Genomic DNA, 12,902 nt, shown 5'->3' on the forward strand with positions numbered 1-12,902 from the left:
TATTATTATATCTATTTTTAAAAAAACTAACTAATATATTCTTTATTAAAAATTAAAATTAAAATTAAAATTTATATATAGTTGTATTTTAAAGATGCAACCTTCTATTATATAATAAAATTTATTTAGATACTATCTCTTAAAGTTCAAAAATATATTTTAGTATATATTTTTAAATGTGAAGTATAATAGTTAATTGTTTTTTTTTCAAAATATATATATAAACCTCATATCTGCCCCTTCTTAAATTTGCTGAGTTGGAGTGATAAAAAATAAAATAAACGAACTCATATTATTTTTTTTGAAAGAAAAACAAAATAAATTCTTCAACTAATAATAGGGTATGATAGTTTCGCACAATAAAACTATAAATATATTTTTCATTTAATATTTAATTAATACAGTATATTTTTTTTTGAAGGGTTTAATTAATATATTTAATAGACCATTTTAAAATCAGCTATAATATTACAATTATAACACATGTTGCATAGGAACGGATATAATACCACTACTAGAAGATACTGGTACGAAATACATTTTACAAAAAAAATAATGTACGGATACGTCAATAAAAATATGAATTATTTGTATATAATTTAACTAATATAATTAAATTATTCAATTTACAATACAACATAACAATAAAAAGTTTTAAAAGTTATAAATAATGATCGCTTACAATAATAAATTAATTAAATACACAAATATTAATTTATTAATATATAAAAAAAACGTCAATTTTACTCGCAATAAAATATAAAAAAATAGAATATCTACACAATTTAGTAAAATCATACCAAGTTAAATCTAAAAATAAACTAACCTAAACCCCAAATTTCAGATGATACGAATACGGTAGAAGTACGGGATAAATACTTAATGCAACTACTTTACTATTTTAGAAGTACTCACACTTCATTAATTATAGTGAATTATGAAATATATTACTTTGACTTGTATAATGAAAAATTCTTTATATAGAATATTTTATTTGAGTTAATATTAAGTTCCTGTTTTAAAAACAACTGCATTTATATTTCGATTGAATTTGGTAATTAATAGAGTCGTGAATATAAAATATATTATAATTATATATCTCAACACATTAGTAATGTAACCCTCTTATTATTTTTTTTAGAAATAAAAATGATGACTACCCTTACCTACCAGCTTTTAGCGATTTTGAAACCGGTTTAATTAGCTTTTAACCATTTTTGGGTTAAATTATAGGTTAATTCAACTGCTTTTGAAAATTATGGTTTTTACATTGTAAAATTATTAATTAATTAATTAAATATATAGGAGTATATTAAATTAATTAATTAATTGAATAAGTAACTCCTTACCATATATTTGAGCTTGGGTTTCGATTTTTCCCCCACCTTCTTCAGCTTCTGCTCATACCATTTACGATAAGCTAAATGCATAAAGAAAAAGTATAACATATTTTTAAAACTATATATATATATAACTCATAAGTAAAAAAATTACAATAATTTTGACTTGTATAGCTATAAATTAAAAACTGACAATATATATATTTAGGGATGTAGTGTAAAATTCATCTATAATTGACTTTGTACTAGGTAATTTAATAGTATTTTTTTGAGATAAATAAGTAACTTATTTGCAAAAAATTGCCATCCATTTTTTTCTAAGTCTTTATTAATTTTAATTACTAATAAAATTTTCCGATTTGTTGTAGTACTAACCAGAAGTGCCAAAGTAAGACAATTAAATCTATCAATCAAGTAATCATTTTTTAACTTTTATGTTTCTAAGACAAATAAACTTATTTCAAATATATATATATATATATATATATATAAATATGCTTACTTAATTAATAATATTTTGTTTTGGAATAGTAAAAGCTACAGAATACATATACAAAGGCATACTGCGCGCTGCAGTGTTATTAACATTTTTAAATAAAAACTATATTTTTTATTGTAAGAAAAAGAAAAAATAATGATAATAGTAAATACAAATTAATGATGTAAGATTCGAGAAAATAATGTGAAACATGTTATTATTATTTTATTAAAATTATAGGTCCATTTGTTTGAGATTTTTATAAATGTGGTTTTTATGGAATTTTATCTTTTTGATATTTATAAAAAAATTAAAAATAAAATTTTAAATGAAAAATTAATTTAAAGATTTTATTTTAACATATGATTTTAAGTATCTCATCTATTTTTTATAATTTTTTTGGATAATAAAATTTCAAAAAGTGACTAAAATGAATAGTTATTTCTAAAAATTATTCATAAAAGTTATTTTTCAGAGATAGCTCTTTAAAATAAATATAATTTTTATTATGTTAAAATCTTTAATAATGAATATTTAAGTTATTAAATGTTAAAATTACTTTTTTTTAATTGATAATAAATAAATCTAAAAGACTTCTACTATTTTGAAATAAGTTTTTATAAAAATTATTTTTAAAATATAAAATAAAAATAACAAAAAAAAGTTAAAGTCATTTATTTTGAAAAATATAACTTATCATTTGATTGCTAAAAAAACCTAAAGTCATTTTATTTTGCAATTTTTTCTATTTTCTTATTTTTCAATATTTATATAATTTTAATTGCTAATAAGAAAATATGAGATTCATAGAGTAAACTATTAAAATTGAGAGAACCAAAAAAATTAATTACGGATACTATGTATTTACATAAATAATGAAAACAATTATGTATTTGATATTTTTATTGTTTTTGAAATTATAAATTATTGTTTAATTCAATAGTCTTACATTACATATTTATTGTTAACAAAATTAACAAAATATTTAAAAAAATAAAATTTAAAATATGTTCACATGATAAATAATTACCGATGTTGGTACCTTTCCAACCATAAATTTTTTGGTTTTTTTATACAAAAAGTTGGTGGGTGAACAACATTATTTACGTGAACGGTAGATGCTCAATTACTCACATCATGAAACTTGCCTTCTGTTTTATTATAATTTTTGTAGGATATTTAAGTTATTTAAGTGTAACAGTTAATCATTTAAGTTAAAATAAGTTAGTTTAATTCAAGATTAAAAAAACTATTTAAATCTGATTTCTATTAGTATCATTAAAATGAGTTAAATATAATATCTTTTTGACGATGGTTCGGCAAAATATAAATTTTTTCATAAATTAAACAGATGCACTATCTTCAATGATCTAAATTTTTTTAATAAAAAAATATTTAAAAATTTATTGTTCATTTAAATTTTACACTCTTTTTACGTTAATACTATGATATATACTGAACCCACATAAAATTTTAATTCAAAAATCACATTTTGTAAAAAAACATTAAAACTAAAAATTACTCCATTTAGAGATTTTCAAATTCATTTATGAATTTTTAAGTTTTTAGTTCAGAAAATTGAATTCAACTAGAAGTTTCAACACCGGGACACAATCCGAGAATATATATTTACAAAGGCTTATAGTTTTTGACAGTATATGGTTGGTAGTGACAACCTGACCCCACCAAGATGCAGTTTATAAAAGTTTTTTTTTTTACTAAACTATAAAGGGTTGTTGTAGATCTGTAGTTTTATTAGAGTTATTCAATGCAAGAACAATCTTATACCATTTTTTTTAATACAAATCCTTTTTATAGTATATAATATGAATGCAAAACATTTTTTAGTAGATAATATTCGTAGCTTAATTTTTATGTTAATATTTTTAGATTTAGATATGTGATATTATTATTAAAACTTCTCTTGTATCTCTTAACTCATCAACTACGCAGTACACATAAACCATATCCTTGACATTATTGCCCCATCCTCACTCTATATATAATCTAGTAATATCTACTTCTCTAATTGAATAGTCACGTAACCAAACCCATCAAAGAGAAAGGTAACAGAAAAATATTAATTAAAAAAACACAAAATTATACTCTCACACATTGTTTTTATTTTTTAAGCATGGAGACAAATATTGTTGTCCTTTTATCTAACTGTGTTTACAGACATACCTCAATCAAATTAAAATTGAGCAATCTATTTATAAAAAGAAAATAATTCATTTTATAAGAAAAACTGATTAAGTAATTTTTTATAAAAAAAATTGGGGAAGAGATAAAAGTTTATTAATTAAAGTGATCAATTTACAACTATTTTCGAAAATATTTAAACTCAATGTCTTAAATTACAGGGTTAAACCTTTGTCACCGAACTAACTAACTATAAAAATAATATTAATAAACAAGTTTTTTAACTTTCATTTTTTCTACACAAAAGAAAAAAAGATTGAAAATGACATAATTAACAAAAAAACAAAAATTCAAAATAAATGTCATTCACAGTTTTTAACAGTTTTTAATGCAAGTTTCAGAACATGTCCAAGGGAGACACGTAAAATTGCGTCTTGTCAAACAAGGTTTTTTACTCTAGTTTTTATAAAGTATAAAGGCTCATTGATATTATTTTTCAGTCTAAAGAAAATATTATAGTAAAATTTTTTTTTGTTGCAAATTATTTAATAATCTTATTACTACAACGAGAAATTATGAGAAAAAAAGTAAGTCAATTGCCCACATGAGAAATATTAGTTATAAATTGAGAAATCATAAAGACAAGTTGTGAACATATTGCTAACATGAATTATTGGAGGGGTAGTATACACACTATTTTCTTCTTCAACTAAAAGATGAAATTTTTTACATGAGTTATCGATGTTGTTGTAAAACAGAATGTATTATTTTATTTTTTTGAAAAATATAGAAAAAAAATAGATTTGAAAATACTATTAATTCTACTAAAGAAATTTTCTATAGTTATTAAATAAAATATTAATAATTTATTTATTAATTTTTGAAAAGGCATTGTCTAACAGTTTCGCTTTAAACCTCATAATGTGTTGGGCCGATCCTGACAACTTTATTTATTTATTTTCTATACTACGCTTCAATAATTACTATATATACATATAACTTCTAAAATAATATTATATTTTGTATTGATAACAATAAAAAATTCACTAATAGTTAAAATGAGTAATTTAATAAAATAACTTCTTTTTTCTGTTATTATATTTCTTAATATGTGTATAAAAAATTTAGATAATATTTATTATGAGACATAAGAAGTATCACAAATCATGTGTCATTGAATTTAAGCACGTGGGATACATCAAAGGTTGCTGTAAAATTTGTGAAAATGCCAGGCTTTTATATAATGATGCCATGCCAACCTATTTAAAGAGTAATACTATAACAAAATAATTTCAGCAACAAATGTATAGGAATGGATTGGGATATATAGATGGTGAGAAAAATACAACATAAAACCACATCACAGTATGGCATTTCAAGTGACGATACGGCACATATAGTAAGCTTTTGTCTTTTCCTTGCATTTTTTAGGTTGGGATTGGGAGTAGGTGACTATTGTATTGTTCTAACCGCTACTATTTTTCTAGTATTGTTTAATGTAAATAAAACAAAGCATTCGATAGAGAAAAAAGTATTAATAAACAATGTTTAAATAAAACAAAACATTCGATAAGAGAAAAAAAAATTAATATTTGAAAAGTGGCTGCATGTCAAGTAGAAAAAAATGTTTTGTAAAACAAAAAGGTAGACAAAAAAGGTGGGTTAAGTATATTTTTAAGTTTTCCCAACCTATAATATATTGTCTTTTAGAATTAATTTTTATAAATTTTTTTGTTACATAACTTTTATAATTTTTTACCGTGGTGAATTTTTAGTTTTGTGTCATGGATTAAATACACAAATTTATTTTTTTATTTTTTCGAAAATTAAAATTAATTAATAAAAAACAGTAGTCTCTACGCCTAACTTTTAGGTGCCTCGCACCACCGTTCGGTTGTGTTTTAGTTTCAAGAATTCTCTATAAATTATCATACGACACAACTAAAATTAAACTCTAACATGACTAAAAGTACATCAGAAATTGACTCAAATGCTAGCATTGTATTGACTCTAGAGAGGTTGTATAGAGTTGTAGATATCATATTTAATTCAAACAAAAAACAAACTAAAGATAAGAGACAATGTATAATTTTTTAAGATGATTAAATTCAATCTAGTAAGGGTTCGAAAACAAGGAATATGATGACTTGATTGTATTAGACATATAAATAGACGCATCTACTTACACAAGTCATTATGTAAAGGTATTAGGTTGAGAATGCAACTAATTGACTTAAACACCTCTTTGTAAATCTTATGAACACACGAACATATGTGGAACATGAAAAAGGAAATTTGAGGTGTTGCATGAAACATTTAATTTTCAAATCTTCACATTTTTAGTGTGTGAGAAGGGATATCGAAGGAGTGTATACATCTTTAACAAATAAAGGAATGAAACGTTTTGATTAGTTTGCAAGGATTTTGATGGGAGGAAAGATACTTGAGCAAAAGGTTATGAGGTGTGGTTGGTTCACTTGCATTTGAAAATATTGAGAAGTGGCCATTTTACTTATAAATGGTTTAATTTAAAGGTATTTGTTGACTTAATTTGGTAACAACCATGTTGATTAGCCTTCAATTTTATAATAATTGTGTAATTTTGAGTATTTTATGAGAGACTAGGGAAATAAGCATATTTTATCACTTGTTTTATGTTTTTAGAAAAAGATTAGATTGAGAACAATTTTGCATGTCAAAGTTAAATTCGGTTCGATTTTCCTTCATTTTATAGTGGATTAAATAGACCAGACTAAAAAAATTCGTTTATTTTTCGGTCTCTTTTTTAAGGCCCAATGTATACTAAAATGTGGGCCAAATGGCTCAAACAATTTTTTTTTTGAAATAACCAATGTTAATAATTAGCTGTTAATTTTATTAAAAGAATGGGTTAAACTCATGACATTCCTACCACTCCAACTATATCAAAAAACAACGTGTCTCTTAAATTTCACTCATTTTGTACTTGAAAATTTTAATTGATTTTTCAACATTTAAAAATTACTCTTTTATATATATTTTATTTAGTTGATTCTTATTTGATGTAAGAGCAACATTCAAACTTTAATTTTTGCATAGTGCTACTAAGTAGTTTGGGGTATAAGGAATTAGTATAGTTGATAATGTGTTATGCCACAAGGTAGACAAAAACCATTATAGTATATGTTGTTTTTTCAAACAATGGTACATAGAATAACGTTCTAATGAATGGGTTTGCATTCTGGAGTATTTTCTAAGGTGATTAAAGGCCAATTAGAATAATGGTATACCTACTGAGATGGTGAGAAAATTGGTTGAACATAGTACTAATTATGATTAACAAAGCCTGTCACTATCTGCCACTTTTCAAATAGTGTTCTAGGCTGGATGAGAGGGTGAGGCGTTTGATCTCATCATTTTACAAAACAGGATACATCATGGCTGGTGAATGAACATGAGAAATGGAGTGTATAACAATCAATGTACCATAAAATTAATTTCTCTTACACATATTTTATAACAGCTTACAATGTAAATTTTATGATGATGTTTCAAAAACTAATATAATAAAGGAAAGTGATTTTAACTAGAAAAAGCTGTAATCACACTTTGAAAATAGATAATGTTCTAAAAGAATTTATAAAAATGACATATCTCATCTTACAAACTAGTTTTGAAATAATGAATTAGACTCATTATAAAAATCAAAGAGGTATCAAAGTCGTCTATCAATCGAGCCACACACCATTTATATATACACACCAAACATAATAGTATTGTACGTGAGGAAGTGTATTAAGAACTAAACACATCATTTATGTAGACACGCTAAACCCAATAATAATATTAGATGTGAGGAATAGTGTATTAAAAAAAACTATTACCGAACATAAAAGATATATTAAGAAAAATTCAATTCTCACGTTAGAAACAAAATAGAAATTTAAAATGGTTTATAAAGAGCATATGTGTGTAAAAAAAAATTACAAAGTCTAAGCATAGCAATTTCTCTCTTCATTATATTGTGTTCATTTCAGCTATGCAAAACTAACAAATAGTCTCTTGAAAAGGCCATTTACTACTAGTTTTGTGGAAAATTAATCACATACAGGTGAAAATAACCGTGGTGTTTAAACAAGTAAATGAAAAAGGATGAGTGTGATGGTGACATGTTACACATTACTTTAAAGGAAATTGGCATGGGTTGAATAGGTTAATCCAGCACCCCAATTGGAAGGAGCAACATTCCATGCTACTATAGTTTCTTTGGTGGTGTAGGAAGTAATCTTGAAAGAAAGAGTTTGGCCCCTAAGTGTTGCAAATGCTTGGTAAGAAGCCCCCCAATTGTGACTCATGCTAATCCACCCTGTTCTGCTTCCTTTCACCCACATATTAGCAATATCTCCTCCACCCCCCACATTCATCACGTATACCAATAGCCAATATCTATTTCCTTGGAAAGAGAATCTAAGCCCTGCACTCCTTGCGCAAGGTACTCTAAGAAATTCAAGTTTTATCAACAAATTAAAGCCACACACATATCCCTTGTTTTAAGTTAAATTGAGCAATCTCCATAAAAGATAAATGATACAATAAATAAATAAGTGTTTTTTCATCCGATTTGAATTATTTGTGATCACAAAATCACATAGTTGTCCTTATATGATAATCTAAGATTGAACGATTCAGATTTCAACTATCTATTTGGGACTCGATTTAATAAAGTTAAAGCATGAAGTGTCTAATTTTGATCCGGTAGTTTATATCACATGATTGCATCAAATGCATGATTGTGTGACAATGGAAAATCTTAACACTACATTCACGCAACCGTATAGCTGACAATTTGGATCGTCTAACATTTCATATTTTGACTTTATATTTTAACTCAAATTATCAAAGTGAAACATGAAATCTATCAATGATTTTTGTCAAATAGTCTTACATCATTTGACTTTGTCAAATGCATGATTAAGTGAATAAGAAATTTGAACTGTGTGTTCACTTAATCATGTCATTGTCAATTTGCATCACCGAATCAAGATAGACGACTCATATTTTAATTTGATATTTCGAATTCAAATGTGTGATTATCTCGATATCTCCATTTTATATGTTATTAATCTATTATTATAGAGTGTGTGCAAAAAAGATTTCTGAATTAATTACCTGCGGTACATAATAGGGACGATACCAGCCTTCCACTGTGCAATTTTCATGAAAGCGGGCTTAGACATATCAAAATGTGAACGTGGTGGGTTGCACCATCCACCATTATCAGAAGCCTCAGACCAATTAGGAGGGCAAAGATTGGTGGCAGTGACAGTAGTGTAAGGAACATTGTTACATGCACTAGATTGCACGCATTTTATTTGATAACAAGTCCCACACGCATACCCATTATTGAACAATGTTGAACTCAATGCTGCTGTATCTGTCCCATAACCGTTCACGAACAAATTTCCGTACCCACACGCTCCACCTTTTAAGTCCGTATTAAAAATAAGTCATATTATTTACTACCAAACAAATATTTAAAAAAAATATAAGAACATGATAATTAATTTTTGAAATGGTTTTGGAAATGATAACGTACCCATGGTGGCAGAAGCAGTCTCATCACCATAAAATGTGGCATGAGCAAGAGTCCATTGACTGGGTTGAAATCTACCCGCTACTAATGTTGGCTTAACGATGATTGTGATTATCAATTGAATTGTAATTGTAACCAACAAGCTACAATATTGATGAATTGCAGTCATCGTTAAGATTGTGGATAAATTAATGAATGCAATTAATGGAATATGTTCATTGACTTATGCTTGCACATAACATGGGTCCTTATATATAACATAACTTCCAATTCCAGTAGCACGTCGCTAGTGCAACCCTTCGTGATCCCCACGAATATCGATTACGTTTCTATTTCTCCAAGTCAACAATATTACTGAGCTTGTTTGTTCATTTTTGTTGTTGTCGTCTCGAAACAAATGTCGTGCCAAACATGAACACTCATTCTAATAATAATATTTCCTTCCTTTAAAAATTCTTTCTCACATCAAAATAGAAACACGTGTAATATTTTTTCCAGATTCCTTACGCGTATTTCTTTAATTTGAAAAAAAATTACTACCTCGCTTTCCTTTTCTTCATTTTTTTATAGACGTTGACCTATAGTGTTGGTTTTAATGACCGATGCTGTTTTTCTCCATTTTTTTGGTTTTTTATCATATTCCATAATCCACTAGTGTAGAATTCTAATTCAATAGTGAAAAATATGATTAATGATATTATCGTAAACTTTTTATTTTGAGTAAATATTAAGGTGAATAAAGAACACCGTTCTAATTTGTCATGCATTGAAGCTTTGTGGTATGGGCCATGAGGAATTAAACTATGATGAAAAGGTTAAAATTATCTGGTTGAGCTTTAACTTGTTGGGCCACATTTACTAAAAAGATTAACATTCAGTTTTATAATACGATCATACAATTGAAAATCCATGCGTTGTAAGTTGTAACCAAGAATGGCAGAGTGAATGACACGATGTGATGGAAGTATTTGGAAATTCTGAGGGAGTTTTTTTTTCCACACTCAAAGTCATTTTAAAAGTATATTCCTAATAATTCTTATGTCGTCTGATAGTATATTTTCAGATAAAAACAGTTTCTTACTTGTTCGAAAGTATATTTTTTTTATGCATGTGGGATTGTTGGAAATATGAGGTGGCAAAAGAAGCTCTCAACTCTGGCACGTGGAATGCTATATATACTAGCCCCGCCCCTGATTGTAGATCCATTGCTGAGATAAAAAATGACTGAACATTTTTCTGTCTTCCGAATGTGTACCTCCGAACGGGATTGTGGTTTTTTAGAAATATAAAGGGTTATAAGTAACTCTCTACTTAAGCCTTTCAATTAATTGTCAATTAGCTTTAATAATTTGAATATCCTCAATTTTCCTTTTTGTTATTGATGTTGCAGACAGGAAGTAAAATTCTTTAAAAACGTGTAACAAAACTCCTTTCACACATTATTTAAGGTTAGACTCATCGATGGTGTTAAGCACCCTCATAATTCTTTCAGTAAACAATGCAGTGTATGCTATACAGAGTCCATATTACTTACAAGTATACAAAGCCCATATACTTACAAGTAGGATAGGGACACATTCAAACGTTTGAGATCACACACATTATGTGTGACACTGATAACATGACACATAATACAGCACGTTGCTGATTGATAAATTTGTCATTTTTCACAGTAACTCCTATTACTGAGCTTCTTCCATTGCTGGAACAATGAATATGGTTCCAGGAATACCTGTATCATACACATACACAACATAACATGAGGATTGCCATATGCACCTCTGCTCAAGGATACATTACCTTTATCAAATTAACATATCTAGATTTGGCAGAGAACTAGGGTATGATAGGAATGTACCTCCACTTAGGCATTGCTTCCTTCTGGCAATGTAATCAATCTTGTAGAAGAATCATAGACCATTTCAGTTCCGCAGCTGATTCGAACGTTACACCATAAATTAAATTAGTTCAAGGATAAAATATGAATAATATGAAACAACGATGGTTAGTTAGACAGCAGTATTTTTGTACTTACTCAGAGCATTTTACTTTGTTGTTGGAACCACCACTTGAAATTGACAGTATAGTTCCAAAGAAGGAGGTATTCTCAGTTCCACAGTTCGGACAGGGACCCTTTAAAAAAATAAATAATCAGTGTATGTAGCAGTTCAGTGTAACCTACAAAATAGTGTTATGCATACCTTCAAAATCACAAAATCTTTTATAATGGCATTTGTTAGTGATTGAGCTAGATATACAATGAGGGGAACAGCAGCAAACCAGGTGAAAATGAAACTAAAAGGCTCCGGCAGCTGCACTCAACAATCCAAAATATTAATATGTTAGGATATAGAGTAATAGATATTAGAGTAGTTAATGTAGTTAAAAGTTGTTATAGTTAGCTAGTTAGTTAATAAAGTAGTTAGGACTATCATGTATAAATAGGGAGATTTTGGAGTTAGAGAGAGTAAATATTGTAAAGTTGTTAATAGAGTAGAAACTCTATCATAAAGAGAAAACCCTTTGAGGAGAGATTTCTCTCCTATTTCTTAATAAAAGTGTTTTTTCTTCGTCAGATTTCTCTACTACAACATTATCCAGCCATAGAGTTACAGATTACTTCGTTAATATTAGCTAATCTCTTTTGTTTGACTATAATAGGGGTTCATATACTCTAAAGTGTGCAAGAGGTGACTATTGATGAGATAATTGGATGAGTTTTGCTAATCTATGGACTTTATTATAATACTTTGTACTTTCTAATAAAATATGAACCACAGTTTTTTTCCCCATCAAATGGTGATCCATTTGCACCTTGCTCACTAAAGTTTACCCTGCAGGGCATCTTTTTCAGCTAAAAGATATAAAAAGTAAAATAATGTACAGATAATCGGCTTCCTGAGAATTAGACGACGGTAGAATGACATTCTGGAATCAAATTAAACCCAATTCACCAGTTTGCAATTCTAGGTACAAGTAAAAATAAAAACATACCTCTAGCAAGTAAGTGATCTCAAATCCAGTCAGATCATCGAGGAAGAAGAACCTAATAGATCACAAGGGAAAAAGTAAAAATTAAAGGCAAAAAAGTCAGTACCTAAGAGCAAACAGTGACTTTCATGTCAGTTGGACTTGCATTAAAATCAAATCAACAAAAATGTACTTCAATCTATCTGTTGGGATGAAACCTTTGGTTTTAAGAAAAATAAAGGATAAAAAGCGGATACTGATTTAAAGATGATAGGACACGGATCCCCTACAGCCACTGTACGGTCGCTGGATAAGAAAACAGAGAGAGAGAGGTGGAAGCTACTTACAATCCTAATGCAATCACAGTGGCTGGGGCGTTCAGCCCGGACCTCTTTTGATT

General features: G+C 27.4%; 2 protein-coding genes across 2 annotated transcripts in view; both read right to left on the bottom strand.

Annotated features, from left to right (window-relative positions):
* Positions 1–7,938: 7,938 nt before the first annotated feature.
* Positions 7,939–9,764, bottom strand: LOC101504687 (expansin-A7). The gene is made up of 3 exons (XM_004515729.4): positions 9,536–9,764; positions 9,109–9,421; positions 7,939–8,436 (listed from the first exon to the last, which is right to left on the bottom strand). Exons 1-3 carry the CDS (start codon positions 9,699–9,701, stop codon positions 8,124–8,126), a joined length of 792 nt encoding a protein of 263 aa, XP_004515786.1. The 5' UTR covers positions 9,702–9,764; the 3' UTR covers positions 7,939–8,123.
* Positions 9,765–10,950: 1,186 nt separating this feature from the next.
* LOC101504361 (PGR5-like protein 1A, chloroplastic) overlaps positions 10,951–12,902 on the bottom strand; it is a 4,441-nt gene continuing 2,489 nt past the window's right edge. Inside the window, exons 7-12 of the mRNA XM_073363761.1 lie at positions 12,850–12,891; positions 12,527–12,578; positions 11,734–11,844; positions 11,568–11,665; positions 11,391–11,466; positions 10,951–11,264 (exon numbers count right to left, since the gene is read on the bottom strand). Of these exons, the coding sequence (XP_073219862.1) occupies positions 11,397–11,466; positions 11,568–11,665; positions 11,734–11,844; positions 12,527–12,578; positions 12,850–12,891 (373 nt within the window). The 3' untranslated portion in view covers positions 10,951–11,264; positions 11,391–11,396. The remainder of the gene's footprint in view (positions 11,265–11,390; positions 11,467–11,567; positions 11,666–11,733; positions 11,845–12,526; positions 12,579–12,849; positions 12,892–12,902) is intronic.

The sequence above is a fragment of the Cicer arietinum genome, chromosome 7 (assembly GCF_000331145.2).
Source record: "Cicer arietinum cultivar CDC Frontier isolate Library 1 chromosome 7, Cicar.CDCFrontier_v2.0, whole genome shotgun sequence".
In the NCBI taxonomy this organism is placed as follows: Eukaryota; Viridiplantae; Streptophyta; class Magnoliopsida; order Fabales; family Fabaceae; genus Cicer; species Cicer arietinum.

Coding starts and splice junctions, on each gene's coding strand:
- LOC101504687 (XM_004515729.4), bottom strand. CDS start 9,701: ATGACTGCAATTCATCAATATTGTAGCTTGTTGGTTACAATTACAATT. Junction 9,422..9,535: donor GACTGCTTCTGCCACCATGG/GTACGTTATCAT, acceptor CGGACTTAAAAG/GTGGAGCGTGTGGGTACGGA. Junction 8,437..9,108: donor GTCCCTATTATGTACCGCAG/GTAATTAATTCA, acceptor TGAATTTCTTAG/AGTACCTTGCGCAAGGAGTG.